Below are 18449 nucleotides of genomic sequence, written 5' to 3'. Positions count from 1 at the left end.
TTCTATATCTATATTTATTTGTCAGTAATTATGTTGTTAGTTTCGTTTTAGTTAGAGAGGTAAATCGCATTCAACACCAGTATATTTTTTTAGCATGTCGAGCTTCGATATCTAAAATTGGAGAAGTTGGCACTTGCTTTAGTTTCAACATCTAAAAATCTTAGAAATTTTTTTCTTAAGTCTTCTTAAGAATAAATATCATTATAGGATTAAGTTACAGAAAAGATTTTGTAAAATACAAAGACCCATAATGTTTACACAGTAATAGTGTTGAGAAGTCTGTAAACTTAATAACTTAGCTCAAAATGTTATCCTGGTTTTGAGTTATTTCAAAAGATGTTATCAATTCAACATATATTATCCTCAAATTTACAAGAATGCAATCTAAACTATAGATGTATAAGAAAGCCCTATATAAAAAACTATAAGTATAGACTATCCTCAAATTTACAAGAATGCAATCTAAACTATAGATGTACAAGAAAGTCCTAGATAAAAAACTATAAGTATAGACTTATGCAGTGAAGAGACAAATGAAAAGATATATAAGTAGATGCATCTTTTCTTCTCATTGTGGATTTTTTTGGAATAAGTACTGTTTTGATTCATATGGTTTAGTGTGAAAATCAAAATTATTTCTAATTTTTTTCAAAATCGTCCTTAATATTAAAATTATTTTTAAAATTATCCCTTAAACAAAATTATCCTTAATGTTACAGCTTGTTAGAGGAAACATAGAGCAATATAATTTCTTTATTGCTCTTCTTTAAATTTTTTCTTTTCTACAGCGAAAAATGTTGCTTGATTTTCTGGCATGATAAACTCTTTGTGAACAACATTCCACAAGTCTTGTAATTGTAGAAAGCATAGTTGTCAGAACCGAATTGGTGATCGAACCGGTCAGGCTACTGGGTCACTGAGTCACTGGTTCAACCGGTGGGTCACTGGTTGAACCAGTTAACCCGGTCCTATGTAAATAAAAAACAAAATATAGTAAAAAATTTAGAATTAAAAATTTAAAATACATATTTTTACTAATATTTTAAAAATATCTAGCTATTCTAAACAATATGGAACAGAAACAATAAGTATTTTGTTAATTTTACTCTATCATAAATATTTTTATTTTATTTTTATATTAAAATAAGTATTATTTTTAAATTTTAATAATTTATTAATTAGTTTATATCTATTATACTATTATATACTACAAGTATATATTGAAAAATAATATTAATAGATATTATATAATTATGAAAAAAAATAATAAGTGAGTTTATAATTACTGTTAAATAAAAATATAATTAATTTAAAAATGAGTGAGCTTATCATTAAAATTAAAATAAATTAAATAAAAGTAAATTATTTACTGAAAGATATTAATATGTATTTTAATTTGCATATATGTTAGTAATAGGCAAGTTAGCTTGGTGGATGTAGCTACCTTTTATTTCCTGGAGGGATGGGGGTTCGAAGCTGCTTCATTTTGAGGAAATTTTAAATTGTTTCGGTTCGGTCGGACCGGTTGCTATCGAATTTGACTGGTTTCTACCGGTTTTTTGTGGATTTGACCGGTTCGCACCGATTCTTAAACTTGTGCGGTCCAATCATCGGACCGGATCGGCATAGGGTCTGGTTCACCGGTTTTTCGGTCAAATCGGCCGGTCCGGTCCGGTTCTGCTAACAATGGTAGAAAGGTTTTTATTTGAGAATGTCAATCTTCGTAATTATCTTATGACAATATGACATGGGGATATTGATGGTTGAGATAGTCATGTTATGGAAAATATTTTATTTTTTGAGTGGGTTATAATGTGGTAGATATGTATAGTTGATAAGTTAGAAAGAAAGATTTTACGCCCAATAGATGATCGAATGTAGCTCTGATGCTACTGTTAGTTTTATGAAATAGTTTGATATTAGTTTAGTGTATTATGGACTTGAATATTGTAGCAAGGATATTTTTGATGAATAAGTAGTTTAAATAAATGGTTTGAGAAATTTGATAGTTATATTTTTTATTGAGTTAAGGAGAGAGTACAAATGCTAATGAAATTTGATATGTTTATTAGTTAGTTACAATGAACTCTATGATAGCCTATTTATAGGCTCTATAAATTGATTCTAGATAATTCCAAATTTTAGATATTTCTAGTACTTGATTTATTTAGTTAACTTCCTCAATATTTAACTATATGATATCAGCATTTAAAAGAAAAGAAAAGTTGATGATAGAGATTAAAATGTTCACTATTCCTGAAAATTGAGTCTCGTTCCAATTTGGTCAAGGTACAACTAATCTACTACTTAATTTAATATTAATTTCAAAACAACTTCATTACACCAATCCCATGTCTCACAAGTCAACTACTTCCGGCCCATGCACTCTTATGTCTTTATTTCCATACTATATAACTCCAAGCTAAGGAATCGAATTTTATTTCAATCATCCAGTCCAACATAATCCATTCTTCAATAACATAGAAAACATCTATATGGATCAGAGCCTCTTCATCCAAGGCAATATGTCCATGGGAGCATTATCTCCACTATTATCCCTTGTAATGATGCTTATTTCTTTAACAATCATGGCAAGAATGCCAAATGCCACGGCTGCAGTTAACCCTGTTCAAGCCACAGGAAAAGAACCAATCCTTGAGTTGTTCATGCATGACATTCTTGGTGGAAGCAACCCAACAGCTAGACCAGTTACTGGGTTACTTGGGAACATTTACAATGGCCAAGTTCCTTTTGCAACCCCAATAGGATTCAAAACCCCACAAGTTGGGACTCCCATTCCCAACGCCAACGGTGCTCTTCCCACTGTTAATGGTGTTTTTGGTACCCCCCTCGGCACCGGCCTGGCTGGCACCACCTTTGCGGCAAATGGTAATGTTAGAGAGATAATAACTAAGTTAATTTATTTAACTTAATATCTATAATTTCATGCTTATAATATAAACGCAGCAAGTTTTGATCCGAGAATGAATATGCAGTACGCAATACGCTATACGTAAAGTATTATGTGAAAAAAATTTACTCTGGTACGTAGATGAATTAATACACTAGTTACGTAGCTATGCTTATTACATCTAAAATTACATAATTATTCTAATGGAACAGTATTTATTAAATGCTAAATAAGATAATTTTAGATTGTTTAAATTTATTTGAGTCTTCCAAACGTTATTGGCAGGAAATAGTAACGGACAGTTACAGTTAGGACCTGATGGGTTGGGACTTGGTTTCGGCACAATAACTGTGATCGATGATGTTTTGACGGTGCAACCAGAGTTGGGATCGCAGATAGTTGGGAAGGCTCAGGGGGTTTATGTTGCAAGTTCAGCAGATGGGAGCCGGCAAATGATGGCATTCACAGCACTGTTTGAAGGAGGGGAGTACGGTGACAGCTTAAACTTGTACGGACTGTTCAAGATTGGGAGCGCCATGTCGAAGTTATCGGTGATCAGTGGGACTGGGAAGTTCAAGAATGCCAAGGGCTTTGCGGAGGTTAGGAGTCTCATACCACCAGGGCAGATTGCCACTGATGGTGCTGAGACATTGCTGAGGATCACTGTCCATTTGAACTACTAACAAAACTCATGTGGAATAAAGGGCAAAGTTGGCATTTTGTTATTTATTGATGATGATAGTAAGATTCAGTCATGTGTTTTTGTCAAATTCGAATGCAGATTGTATTATTTGAGTTGTTTCTTCTGAGATTGAATTAACAATCAATATACATACATTCTTGGCTTTTAACCTTTTTGCTATCTTTAATTAAAACTTGTATGTAGGCCTTTCTCTAAGAATAAGATGTCACTCAATAATATATTAACAAGCAAAAACGAAGAGTAAATATATGCATCTATTTATAATAGATAAAACTTGACATAATCATTATTCTAAAATGAGGTTTGGACATGTTCCAGGCCTATAATATAAGGAAAAGTATATATATAGTGAACAATGTAAACAACTGTCTAAAAAAAAATTGACTTAAAATTTAAATTTTTAATTAATTAAATAATTATTATCAAATTTTAAAATTTAAAATATTAGAATTAGCAATTAAACACATTCACACTACATACGGTTATTCCAAATCCCACCATAACCATAATTCCAACGTCCGCGCCAATCCCTCTCAGGTCCACAACCATATCCCACCGTCGTCGCCGGAGATAGTCGTTTAGATGTAGAAGAACACTGCTGCCCCCACCTCGCTGCCGCACCAGCTTCTCTTCCATCCCTTTTCAGTACTGCCGTTTTGCATTCCACCAGCTTCTTTACCAGCATCGATCTCTCCATCAACAGTTATCATTGTCGTCGCCGAGCTCTTGACGCTGTCGCTGTGTCGACCACCAGCCTCGTTCAGCGTCGTCATTCAGGTTGCCGCTGTCAGCTGCTGCCGCACGAGTGATGCCGTTGTGTGCGTTCCCCATGCGCCACTGCAACTATCTCACGTTCCACGGGCGGCGTTGCTGCTGCCTCGCTGTTCGTGGGCGGCGCTGCTGCTGTCTCGTCGTCATCCTCCCTCTGCCGCCGTGGTTCTCCTGCTCCTCTTCTTTCTCTTCTTCCTCTTCTTCTCCTTTTTCGGATGTGATTCACATTAATAACAAACATCCTATTTGTATGAAAAATAAACATCTTGTTTGCAGGAGAAATAAATATCTGGATTGGATTTAAATAGATAGAATGATATTTGCTGGATATTTATTTTACTAGGTATGTAGATGATTATTTTTATTCTAAACTGACATTCTTGATGGAGAAGAAGCTCGACGTCACTGAGGCTGGCTAGGGAGGGAGGGATCGACAACGCAATGAGGGTTTGGGAAGGGATATGCGGCGGTAAAAGGGTTAGAAGGTGAATGGTTAAAATATAAAAGGTGAAAGTAGAATTTTTAGAAGGGTAATTTGTGATGGACTATTTGTTTTTTTTTTTTGTTTTTTTGCCTTTCTATGAGTCAAGAATATAGCCCATTGTTCACGTTGTTCATAATTTTCGTTATCTAACTAGCAGAGTCGATAATATATAACTTTGTTATCTTAAGAAGATTTAATTATTAATAGAGATTTATTTTTATCAAAATTATTAAAGAAATTAATTAATAAAATATTTAAAAAGAAGAAATAAATTTTTGATAAAATATTAAAGGGTCATTAAAATTGATTTTTTTGACTATTAAATTAGCCATTAATATTTAAAAATATAAACTAAAGTATATTGTTAGATTATTAAATTAAAAAAATTAAATCACAACTAGAAAATGGATTAATACAGACAGATTTAGTCTTTATTATAGATGAATTTTTGGTTATCTGACGGATTTTCTTAAGAAATACATATATACGTTGTAAATTTTCTTATATAACATCAAAGAAATGGCCCATTAACATGTTGTGTTTGTGGAAATTCAATAATAAAAATGTGACTTTCTATCGAAATTGGGGTACAAAATTGGAAATTAAAGGAACACAAAATTGGATTCTATAAAAAACAGAACAAGGAAACTCAAACCTTTCTTCAGAACTCACTTCATGATTCATACCATTACTAATGTACTATATATACTGATTTATATTATAACTAACCCTTATACTACTAATTGGATTATTTTACCTAGCCCTACAATTACTAATTAAGAAATTAGGCCAAATTGGGCTTTTGAATCTCATGATCATAACATAACATTTCCTGTTCTTCACAAGTCAAAGCTAAACTTAATAAAGAGCAAACCTTATACCAAAAACAAAGAGCACAACATTTTCATGTCCCAAAAAAAAAAAAAAAGAAGCATTACATTTTGTTGTTGAACTAAATATACAAGTCCCAAGAGCTTCACATTTAAATTAACTTTCCATTTAACCAGCATAAGATTGATTTGTTGACAAATTAGTCCCTCGACAATTTATAATTACACTAGTACCGAAAAGATTAGAGTGTTTCATTTTAGTGTTAAGCGAATAACTACTTTGTTAAGTAGAAGCAATACCATAGGATAATTATGAAGGCATGTATGAGTGCACTAATAAGAAGTTTTTTTCACAGAAGAAAACATTCTTAATTATTGTTACCTCATGGTGTCCCCCAATAATTCTTGATGAGTATGTCTTATCATGACTATGTAGATAGCCTCTAGTTTTCAAATGTTGAAGCCGAATCTTCTGATCTTGTTTCCAATTCTTCCCACTTCCTTCCATTAGAAGCCTAAAGGAAAAAAAAATTGAAATACTTATAATTTATGAAGCATCTTAGAGAATGTTGAAATCTAAATATTCTCACAAAAATAAAATTTAATGTCTCACTTCCAATTGTCTCCTTTGTCCGATTCAGAATCGTCTCCATAGCAACTCACCTATATGTGCAGTTCCACTTGAAAAATATTAGAAAATAAATTAAAGAGACTTGTTCCTTTGCAAATTGCATCAATGATGAAAACTATTTAGATATAATCACTCATTCTATTCCATAAATAAGCCGTTTTAACTTTTCTGGTATATTTATTTATAACTCAATATATCAAGATATAAATTGTATCTGAATATATTAATCTATAAAAGTAATAGAAGTATTAATAGACTCCTTATGAAAATATCAAAGAAAGAGAGTAATTAATGAACAACTAACCTCAAGATTGTTTGAAATTGGGGAAGCATGCATATGGCTGTGAAGCCATTTTCTTGTTCCCAAGTGCTGCAATCTAATAATTGTTTCACTTTTAATGGTATCACCTTGTTTGGCAGAACTCCCTTTTTCAGGCCTAACAATCTGCAACAAAATGTTAATGCCATGTAATTTTTGAGAACTACAACAACTACTATTCCATCATGTTATTTAGCAATTAAGAATCTTAGCTTAGAAAAAATGTTATTATGACCATTAAGTTTCAATGTATATGTCTACCAACAAAAGAGGTTATTAGGTGTTCAATAGAAAACAAGAAATTGCCATAAAGTACCATTCAGAATTTTTCACCTGTATACATCATACAAATACAAAGACAATATATTCTAAGACAATATATTCTTACCTTATCCAAACAGTTCCCATATAATTGTTCAAAAGCCACAAATTCTGAAATTTGAGAGGAAATACCACCAATTTCTGCAGAACAAATTTCTGCAAGACCATAAAAATAAAAAGGAATTAAGAGAGGTACAGAGAACAATAGCCAACTCAAATGAATATAACACTTTATTGGTTGGCTTCGAACCGGTGAGTTACCCCAAGGCCATAGTGAAAGCAAAATTCAAGCAACATAAGAAAATAAATTTGTAGTCTATAAGTGTTCACTTAAAAAGAATATCAGGAATTAGCACACATCTGAAGAAGGATACATTAAAAACACAAGTGCAAGAAACAGAAAACTTATATTATTGGATGACTAAGCAGGAGCAAAAATCAAGTGAAGGAATGGAGCTAAACCAAAATAAATATAAAAACAATGTGCACAAGGGATTCCCCATCATCTATGGACTAGACGCAGCTGGGGTTTCATAAACAGTACAAATCATTGTTGTCAGAATGATGCAAGAAATGGGAATGGAACCTTTCTTATTACTCAAACAGTCACACATGTCTAGCTTCCAAATATATATACTAGCAAATAAATACATGCAGCGATTTTCTTAAATTAAGCTGTTAGTTACTAATCATAGTGTCAACTAGCAAGCGAAAAACCTCTAGTCTTAATCTAAAATCTAAATGACTATCACATATGAATATTATACAAGCAATGTACCAAGCAGATGAAGACTGTCAAGCAGGACCATTCCGGCAAAACGAGGATGGATTTTCCGGCACCCATATCCCCAGCAGAACCTGAAAATAAAAGGGATTTAGAGTATGAAAAATGCCCGGGAGAAGTTAATTTCTAATCTCTCAACATGTGAAAGGGAAGTTCTTTGAAGAGACCATGTGCTTTACACTAATAATGTGTGGATGATAAATAGGTCTAGTGTGAATGTATGACTTGATATATAAAATTTCTAATCAACCAATGTATCAAGGGGGAAAAATAGCACGGAATAATGGTAAAACAGAAAAATCATTAAAATGTATATGGAAGGATAAGATCACTGCACCTTGCTTTAGTGCAAATGGAAGCTAGAGATAATCAATTGCTTCAAGTATTAGCTCCACATTCTCTAGTAGTACCACTTCTAAATGACAACAAACATTCAACTTTAAAATCAGTCCACAAACAACCTTCAATTAAACATACATACAGTAATCAATTGGTTTTAATGTCCTTTAACTGCTAATGCACTATTCTGGTTTCGAAGTGAAATGATGTAGTCGATAACTAAAATTTGTCTGAATTCCATAGTGCTAAACATAGGGAATTTAATTTCCTGAAAATCAACTACAGTAGTGGGAAATAAGTGATGAGTGATAGAAGCCGATTCCTCCTTTACTTCTATACTCCTCCAAGGCTGCATCAAGCTTTTTAGCCTTGCAAAATATAATGATGAGTGCTTCAGTGATCATTTTATCCTCTCAAGCATTCAATAAGTTCACATGCCTCTGAATATCTAGCAGATGAGCTATATGAACCCAAAATAGATAAAAAAAATCTCATGATCTAATTCATTACCATTGCTGATAGAAACTTTCAACATTTTAGCAGCATGATCACAAGACAAATAGAAAACTACAATGGTAATAATCAGCTAAAAATACACATACTACAAAATACACCAAATAAAAATACAGTAATAAAGGAAACAGCATTTCAAATTCCCTTTATTTCCTAACTATAACAAAAAATGGCTAAAAATTTCTCTTTTTCTTGTAAGAAAAATATTAAAGCAACACATATAATTTAAGAAACTTTTTTCTTTTTCTTTTTTGTCTTTTTATTACAGAACTCACAGTTTACAGCAACGAAAACCCAAAGCACAAAGCCATAACCACGAAGATGACGTTACCGTACCTGACGCCGTCAAACCTAACAGCGTCGTTACCGTCATCAGCGCTGTCATCGGCGGCATCACTGGGCGAATCTGCAGGCGCTGATTCCTCATCTGCCGGCGCGTCGGCTGCCTTCTGCTTCTTCTTCTTTCCCTCTTTCTTTGGGGATGCAGGAGCGTCCGCGGCGGCTGGCTCCGGTGCAGGCGCGGGCGAAGGAGACGGAGCCAGGGCCTTGAAAAGCTCCCTGGGAAGTAAAACCTTATCAATGGTGTAGATCGCGAGCGGGTCTTCGTCAATGAGTGTGCCAGTGATCTTGGCAGTAACAATCTTGGTCTTGAGCGTGACTTGATCACCGTCATTCTGCACGGTGAAGTCGAACTTGCTGGCTCCATCGAGAATCGAGATCGAGCGAGATCGAGATCGAACAAGAGCGAGACTGGGATTGAAATCCAACGAGATCGAAGCAAATGCGCGAAGGAATAAGTGATGAGATCGCAGCGTGAGTGAGATTTAGATGTGAGGAGTGAGAGATTTTGATTTTGTGACCTAGAAGGTTTGCTTGAATGCTTGTTCCTGTAATTGTGAATAAATAATTAAGGATAGGTAACATTTAAAAAAAAATACGTATTTAGTAACATTTTAGCATAAATGTTACTTAAGCAATTTTGTTTTAATTACTAACATTTTAATAAATGTTTAGAGGTAAATGTTACCAAATGCCTATAATGTAGTAGTGTATCCAGAATAACCATCTAAGTACCAGGGATAATAAACATTAGATATCCTACTGAATCAAACATCCCTAAATTTCCATTGTACACATTGTACAAATACTCCATTGCCTCCCTATACTTCCTCTTGACAAAAATACGTCTGAAAAAGAAAACAAAATATTAACCGTTAACACCCTATTTCACAGAGATTTACTCTTAAGTCGTAAATCAAAGGTCGTGAGGTATTACGACACCTAAAAAATACTAATATCTGAAGAATAATAATATAACTAAGATCCTGTAAAAAAAATTAAACAAAATCAATAGCCATTATTCAGATACGATATGTTAACGTAAGAAGTGTTGTAGACAGGAGCAACCCACAATTTCTGGAATAGGACACATAAAAGTTACTAATCTCGACCCATGAAGAAAAGACCGGCTAGAATATTATAAAACCAAAAAGTATACAAAATAAAAATTCTGTTTCTCCAAATAAAAACCTCTAAGAGAAAAATACAATAAAATTTTCAAAAGTTGAGAAAGTTCTAAATAAACCAAAATAAACTTCAAAAGAGTCTCCTTCGTTGTGCCAACAGAATCCTACACACTCAGCGAGATGCATCACACCCTGCATCTGAAAAAAAAATCCACGACAAGTGAGAACTCAAAAGTTTTCAGTAGGATAATAGTTCCAAATAAACATTATATAAAGAAGCATGAACCCACTAAGCAATCCTAATCCCCCAACTTCACAGAAGTTCCAGCCTAGGGTTTAACTAATCCTAATAAGGTTAAGTCACTAAGTCTCAGCTCCATAATTGCCTCTAGTCTTAATCATATTCAATTCAGTAATTTCAATCACAAAGATAGTAATACAAGACAAACACAAGTAGAGAGCAAGTATGGCAAGTATTTCAATTAGCAATTAAATAGGAATATACAGTTAGACAAATCAAAACAAATATTTATACTTAAATAATAGCAAACAAATGCACATGATGCATACCTGTCCTATTGGCCATGAGCACACTTATCGGTTAAAAATGTAAAAATCCGACACATCTGATAGCTAACCCAGACATTGTCTCATTATTGAGCATCCCCAGGAGGAATATAAACGAAGGAGAGTGTCTTTTTACCTTCTCTGCGAGGAATTAGGAAGGAATGTGTCTTTTCACATTTGAAGGAGTGTGCCTTTTCACCTTGCAACCAGAGAAAAATGAAGAAAAACAATACGAAAGAGAGTGCCTTTCCACCTTCCTCACATCCACACTACAACAAGAGAGAGAATTCTTCATCCTCAACTTGTCTATTCGTGAGTGGGCAAAGCCACTCTCCTCACCGTGGGTGGACAAATCACCATCCCCACAATATCAATAACGCAAGCGGGACAAAACCCATAACATTGCCAATCAATAATCATATCAATCACAAACTCGCTATCATCACCAAATTTATGAAAATCATAATCTTAACCAATCCCAAACCCATTCCTTTATTGAATAATCAATCTCGTTATTCTGTGAGTGGAAATAAGCCACCGTCCTCACTGTGGGAGAAACGAACCATCATCCCCACATCACACCACAACCACGGACAAGTGGGACAAGGCCACCATCCTGTGCTGTTTAAGCATCTCTGCTTGATTTGGACAGCAGGGATGTGAATGATGCAACACGGCCTTTGAAACTATCCAAACACCAATGTCCTTCAGTATGTGTATATAACTTCTTGCAGGACAATTTAATCCGGCTGAAGGATTTTTTTTTCTCGGTTGGAGATATTTTCGATTTTAATTTTTTCTCTCTGCTACATGTAATCAATTGGTTCTTAATTTCATTTTCCTTCTTGTTTGTGCTCTGAATTCTTGTAGAAAAACCAGCAACTTTCGAATAATCTTTCTTGAATTTATAGCATCTTCAAGCTTGTTAAAAGTCATCCCAACCTTCGAAACAAGCTGCTCATCAATATAGAAGAAAAGCTACAAAATACACCGAAAATAGCACACAATACACCGTGTTAAAAGCTATCCTACACCAAAGTGCATCATCAAGAATAATAAAATCAGATTCAGAACTCATCATCAAACAAAAACTATAGAATCATAAACTACAAACAAAATATATTATCTAGATTCAAACCACACCTCACTACTTGATTCGATTCAAAACAACAATACAATTCACCCTCGTTCAATTGAAAAAGTCAGAATCTGTAGATACACCGAAAAGTTACCCTAATACACTAAAATATTTCTGACTTACACCGAAAAATCTGATTTAAAATGGAACAGATTCATCAGAACTACTACATTACATTCAATTCAACAATCAACAATGAACAGAAAGTTTCACATTTGGAACCGGCTTGGCTAGTACGAGCTTTGCAGGAGACTCAGGTAATAATAACAACCAGAATAATGTCCAGTTGCAGCTAGGACCTGATGGTTTGGGACTTGGTTTTGGCACAATCACTGTAATTGATGATGTTTTAACGGCTCAACCAGAGCTGGGGTCACAAATAGTTGGGAAAGCTCAAGGAGTGTACGTGGCGAGTTCGGCAGATGGTAGTAGACAGATGATGACATTTACCGCCTTGTTCGAATGAGGGGAGTATGGAGACAGCCTTAACTTCTATGGCCTGTACAAGATAGGGAGCGCCATGTCGCAGTTATCAGTGCTCGGGGGCACATGGAAGTTCAAGAACGCAAGCGGTTTTGCATAGCTCAGAGCTCTTATCCCCCAGGACAGGTTTCCACTAATGGAGTAGAGACATTGCTAAGGATCACTATCCATTTGAACTTCTAAAACTATGATCTCAAGAATATAAGAACAACTAGGTGCTGTTTGATTGTAGATGACTGTGAGATTGCTCTTTTATTTTGTCAGTTTGTTGCAGAATGTATCAGAAATCTTCATTGTAACCCCAAGAACCATATGGTGATTTGTTTTCTTTTCTTCTTTTTCAATTTGGCAACCTGTGACTTGGAAAGAACATAGACACAATAATCAACATAGTCACAATCTAGATACAATTAAATTACAAAACAAAACAGTAACACATAACACACAAAATTAGTAAAGAACCAGAGCTAATCACTAATCAGTAAAGAACTAGAGCTAATCACAAGACATTCATTAATCAATAAAATGACAACACACAAAACCATATCAAATCACAAAAATAGAGCACAAAAAAGTAAAAAAATGAAGAAGAACTGAACAAGTGAAGAACAAGTGATCAAGACATTCACTGACCTTCGAAGATGACGCCAACAGACCCTTGATTGACGGAAGAGGCCGACTTAACCATAGCGAGAAGATGAAGAGAGCAGGGGATGCATTGAGAGCTCGCAGAATAAGAGAGCAGGGGTTGGAGGCTTAAGGGCAGTGGCTACATGGACAAACGGTGACCGAGCTCGACGGATGGATGGTGACAGTGGATCGACAGACCGGTGTTGGGAGCAGCTACAGTTAGAGAAGGGGGAATGATATGGTTCAAAGTTCTGCAGCTTGAGAGAGCAGTGGTTACACAGACTGACGGTGGCAGTCACTCGATGGACAGGCCTCTCCACTACCAATCATGGTCTCCTAGGGTTTGTATTTGGGTTGGGAGAAGAGTGAGAGATTAGCTGCATGTAATCACTTTCAAACCATTCTATTTCAGTGAAGACCAAAAACGATGTTGTTTTTGGTTTCTAAAGCGGGACAGATCGACCCATGTCCTTTCCCTAATGCAACGTGGAGTGAAACCTAAAAAATGACATAGTTTTAGGTTTCTAAAGCGGGACAGATCGATCCCTGTCCATTTTCTAATGGCCAACGTGAAACTTAACAAAGTGTTAACCTCCACATCAACAACGTTAACTGACACGTAGAATTTTTGTCTGTTTTGGTCAGGACAGATGACGGAAGGACCGCGACGTCTCACGAAAGTATGGGACAGGGACCGATTTGTCCATTTTTTTCGGACAAAGGTTGCAATATCCATAAAAAAGGATAAGGACCGAATTGGGTGTTCACTCCAAACTAAATGACCAAAATGAATTATTATAGAGTTAAGTTCTAAGTACCATTTTAAGTCAATTAAAATTTGAAGATTTCAATTGAGACAAATATAGAATTTGAGAGGCCAAATTAAATTTTTATTACAAAAACATAATTACATTATTTTTAAGTATATCCTTAGTAAATAGGATTATTTCAAAACAATAACAAGTTTTGAGTAATTCAAAGAAAATTTAAATAAAATAAAATTTAATATAATTTAGGAACATTAACCGTTCACATGAAAATACTATACTAATATTGTAATTACAATAATTGAAAGAGAGATGTCAGTTTTATTAATATTAGTTAAGATTTTAGATATTTTATTTTTATATTATTAAAATTTATGCTTTAAGATTTAAAATTTTGAATTAGTACAAAAATATCTCTTGTTATTGATCAAGTATTAACAAAAAATAATAAATTTTATTAATAATGTGATATTGCTCTTAATTGAAAATACCATTATCATACTTTTCTCTTTAGATTTTAAACGATAATAGTGTCACTAGACTTTGGTTTAGTTGTACCTCACCATCTAAATCGATTTTCTGAATCGTAGAACATCTAGCGATAGAAAAACATTAAGGGATTGAGTGGTTAAATGAAATTACTTTTTTTCGCTATGCATTTTCACGAAGAACCTGATTTCATTTAATCACAAATATTCTCTTTCATAAACACCTCCAAAATGCCACTAGATAAAGATGTGGCTCATTTCAACTAATCAACGTTCGTACTCAATTCAACCACTTCATTAAATCCCCTTTCTCACAGCCACTCCAAAACTCACCCATGCATTCTCTACTATATAATACCAAGGTTTTGTATTTAATTGCACTAAACAAAAAAGGACTCTCTACTAAATAGAAGAAGTAGCAAAATCTACATCTGAAATACTTGGAAACAAGATGTTGATAAGATCATTATTTACAGCATCAATGGCAATGATAATTACCGTTGCTCAATGGGAAGTGATTGGTGTATCCGCAATTGACCCGATTGCAGCCACAGGAAAAGAAGCAATGATTGAGTTGTACATGCATGACATTCAAGGAGGAAGTAGCCCAACAGCTAGGCCAGTTACCGGCTTGCTGGGCAACATTTACAGCGGGCAAGTGCCTTTTGTGATGCCAACAGGATTCAACATCCCGCAAGGTCAGACTGCTGTCTCCAATGCCAATGGTGCTCTTCCAACTGTCAACGGAGTATTCGGGATCCCACTTGGAACCGGCTTGGCTGGTACGAGCTTTGCAGGAGACTCAGGCAATAATAAGAACCAGAATAATGCCAAGTTGCAGTTAGGACCTGATGGTTTAGGACTTGGTTTCGGCACAATCATTGTAATTGATGATGTTTCAACGGGAGCTGGGGTCACAAATAGTTGGGAAAGCTAAAGGAGTGTACGTGGCGAGTTTGGCAGATGGGAGTAGACAAATGATGACATTTACTGCCTTGTTTGAAGGAGGGGAGTATGGAGACAACCTTAACTTCTATGGCCTGCACAAGATAGGGAGCGCCGTGTCGCAGTTATCAGTGATCGGGGGCACAGGGAAGTTCAAGAACGCAAACGGTTTTGCAGAACTCAGAGCTCTTATCCCCCCAGGACAGGTTTCCACTGATGGAGCAGAGACATTGCTAAGGATCACTGTCTATTTGAACTACTAAAACTATGATTTCAAGAATATAAGAATAACTGGGTGCTGTTTGATTGTAGATGACTGTGAGATTGCTCTTGTATTTTGTCAGTTTGTTGCAGAATGTATCAGAAATCTTCATTGTAACCCCAAGAACCATATGGTGATTTGTTTTCTTTTCTTCTTTTTCAATTTGGCAACCTGTGACTTGGAAAGAACATAGTCACAATAATCAACATAGTCACAATCAAGGTACAATTAAATTACAAAACAAAACAGTAAAACATAACACACAAAATCAGTAAAGAACCAGAGCTAATCACTAATCAGTAAAGAACTAGAGCTAATCACAAGACATTCATTAATCAATAAAATCACAACACACAAAACCATATCTAATCACAAAAACAGAGCACAAAAAAGTAAAAAAAATGAAGAAGAACTGAACAAGTGAAGAACAAGTGATCAAGACATTCACTGACCTTCGAAGATGACGCCGACAGACCCTTGATTGACGGAAGAGGCCGACTTGACCATAGCGAGAAGATGAAGAGAGCAGGGGATGCACCGAGAGCTCGCAGAAGAAGAAAGCAGGGGTTGGAGGATTAAGGGCAGTGGCTACATGGATAAACGGTGACCGAGCTCGACGGATGGATGGTGACAGTGGATCGACAGACCGGTGGTAGCAGCAGCTACGATTAGAGAAGGGGGAATGATATGGTTCAAAGTTCTGCAGCTTGAGAGAGCAGTGGTTACACAGACGGACGGTGGCAGTCACTCGATGGACAGGCCTCTCCACTACCAATCATGGTCTCCTAGGGTTTGTATTTGGGTTAGGAGAAGAGTGAGAGATTAGCTGCATGGAATCACTTTCAAACCATTCTATTTCAGTGAAGACCAAAAACGATGTAGTTTTTGGTTTCTAAAGCAGGACAGATCGACCCATGTCCATTCCCTAATGCACCGTGGAGTGAAACCTAAAAAACGACATAGTTTTAGGTTTCTAAAGCGGGACAGATTGATCCCTATCCATTTTCTAATGGCCAACGTGAAACTTAACAAAGTGTTAACCTCCACATCAACAACGTTAACTGACACGTAGAATTTTTGTCTGTTTTAGTCAGGACAGATGACGGAAGGACCGCGAGATCTCACGAAAGTATGGGACAGGGACCGATTTGTTCATTTTTTTTGGACAAAGGTTGCAATATCCATAAAAAAAAGGATAAGGACCGAATTGGGTGTTCACTCCAAACTAAATGACCAAAATGAATTATTATAGAGTTAAGTTCTGAGTACCATTTTAAGTCAATTAAAAGATTTTAATTAAGACAAATATAGAATTTGAGAGGCCAAATTAAATTTTTATTACAAAAACATAATTACATTATTTTTAAGTATATCCTTAGTAAATAGGATTATTTCAAAACAATAACAAGTTTTGAGTAATTCAAAGAAAATTTAAATAAAATAAAATTTAATATAATTTGGGAACATTGACCGTTCACATGAAAATACTATACTAATATTGTAATTACAATAATTGAAAGAGAGATGTCAGTTTTATTAATATTAGTTAATATTTTTGATATTTTATTTTTATATTATTAAAATTTATGCTTTAAGATTTAAAATTTTGAATTAGTACAAAAATATCTCTTGGTTATTGATCAGGTATTAACAAAAAATAATAAATTTTATTAATAATGTGATATTGCTCTTAATTGAAAATACCGTTATTGTACTTTTCTCTTTAGATTTTCAACGATAATAGTGTCACTAGACTTTGGTTTAGTTGTACCTCACCATCTAAATCCATTTTCTGAATCGTAGAACATCTAGCGATAGAAAAACATTAAGGGATTGAGTGGTTAAATGAAATTACTTTTTTTCGCTATGCATTTCACGAAGAACCTGATTTCATTTCATCACAAATATTCTCTTTCATAAACACCTCAAAAATGCCACTAGATAAGGATGTGGCTCATTTCAACTAATCAATGTTCTTACCAAATTCAACCATTTCATGAAATCCCCTTTCTCACAACCACTCCAAAACTCACCCATGCATTCTCTACTATATAATACCAAGGTTTTGTATTCAATTGCACTCAACAAAAAAGGACTCTCTACTAAATAGAAGAAGTTGCAAAATCTACATCTGAAATACTTGGAAACAAGATGTTGATAAGATCATTATTTACAGCTTCAATGGCAATGTTAATTACCGTTGCTCAATGGGAAGTGATTGGTGTATCCGCAATTGACCCGATTGCAGCCACAGGAAAAGAAGCAATGATTGAGTTGTACATGCATGACATTCAAGGAGGAAGCAGCCCAACAGCTAGGCTGGTTACCAGCTTGCTGGGCAACATTTACAGCAGGCAAGTGCCTTTTGCGATGCCAATAGGATTCAACATCCCGCAAGGTCTGACCGCTGTCCCCAATGCCAATGGTGCTCTTCCAACTGTCAACGGAGTATTCGGGATCCCACTTAGAACCGGCTTGGCTGGTACGAGCTTTGCAGAAGACTCAGGCAACGATAACAACCAGAATAATGCCCAGTTGCAGTTAGGACCTGATGGTTTGGGACTTGGTTTCGGCACAATCACTGTAATTGATGATGTTTCAACGGCTCAACCAGAGCTGGGGTCACAAATAGTTGGAAAAGCTCAAGGAGTGTACGTGGCGAGTTCGGCAGATGGGAGTAGATAGATGATGACATTTACCGCCTTGTTCGAAGGAGGGGAGTATGGAGACAGCCTTAACTTCTATGGCCTGTACAAGATACGGAGCGCCATGTCGCAGATATCAGTGATCGGGGGCACATGGAAGTTCAAGAACACAAGCGGTTTTGCAGAGCTCAGAGCTCTTATCCCCCCAGGACAGGTTTCCACTGATGGAGCAGAGACATTGCTAAGGATCACTATCCATTTGAACTACTAAAACTATGATGTCAAGAATATAAGAACAACTGGGTGCTGTTTGATTGTAGATGACTGTGAGATTGGTCTTGTATTTCGTCAATTTGTTGCAGAATGTATCAGAAATCTTCATTGTAACCCCAAGAACCATATGGTAATTTGTTTTCTTTTCTTCTTTTTCAATTTAGCAACCTGTGAATTGG

General features: G+C 35.3%; 3 protein-coding genes and 2 pseudogenes across 6 annotated transcripts; 3 read left to right on the top strand and 2 right to left on the bottom strand.

Annotated features, from left to right (window-relative positions):
• Nucleotides 1–925: 925 nt before the first annotated feature.
• On the bottom strand, nt 926–9496 carry LOC130974285 (stromal cell-derived factor 2-like protein). 4 transcript variants are annotated; one of them, XM_057899086.1, is made up of 8 exons: nt 8943–9496; nt 8092–8169; nt 7749–7828; nt 7038–7126; nt 6635–6775; nt 6313–6362; nt 6082–6214; nt 926–968 (listed from the first exon to the last, which is right to left on the bottom strand). In XM_057899086.1, the coding sequence occupies exons 3-8, from the start codon at nt 7777–7779 to the stop codon at nt 942–944; spliced, it is 471 nt and encodes a 156-aa protein (XP_057755069.1). In that variant the 5' UTR covers nt 7780–7828; nt 8092–8169; nt 8943–9496; the 3' UTR covers nt 926–941. The 4 variants fall into 4 exon arrangements, with proteins under 4 accessions (XP_057755069.1, XP_057755070.1, XP_057755068.1 ...); XM_057899087.1 differs by lacking the exon at nt 926–968 and adding an exon at nt 3687–4627; XM_057899085.1 differs by lacking the exon at nt 926–968 and adding an exon at nt 3687–4591.
• Nucleotides 2437–3701, top strand: LOC130974284 (dirigent protein 18-like). The gene is made up of 2 exons (XM_057899083.1): nt 2437–2889; nt 3197–3701. The coding sequence occupies exons 1-2, from the start codon at nt 2496–2498 to the stop codon at nt 3592–3594; spliced, it is 792 nt and encodes a 263-aa protein (XP_057755066.1). The 5' UTR covers nt 2437–2495; the 3' UTR covers nt 3595–3701.
• On the bottom strand, nt 8885–10718 carry LOC130974497 (fasciclin-like arabinogalactan protein 1). Its single transcript, XM_057899371.1, has 3 exons — nt 10711–10718; nt 9695–9793; nt 8885–9356 (listed from the first exon to the last, which is right to left on the bottom strand). Exons 1-3 carry the CDS (start codon nt 10716–10718, stop codon nt 8885–8887), a joined length of 579 nt encoding a protein of 192 aa, XP_057755354.1.
• A 1202-nt stretch (nt 10719–11920) lies between these two features.
• Nucleotides 11921–15353, top strand: LOC130974495 (dirigent protein 18-like; annotated as a pseudogene).
• Nucleotides 15354–16182: 829 nt separating this feature from the next.
• On the top strand, nt 16183–18268 carry LOC130974494 (dirigent protein 16-like; annotated as a pseudogene).
• The last annotated feature ends 181 nt before the right edge of the window (nt 18269–18449 follow it).

This window comes from Arachis stenosperma, chromosome 4 (assembly GCF_014773155.1).
Source record: "Arachis stenosperma cultivar V10309 chromosome 4, arast.V10309.gnm1.PFL2, whole genome shotgun sequence".
NCBI lineage: Eukaryota > Viridiplantae > Streptophyta > Magnoliopsida > Fabales > Fabaceae > Arachis > Arachis stenosperma.
This window is presented reverse-complemented; position numbering and strand designations above follow the sequence as displayed.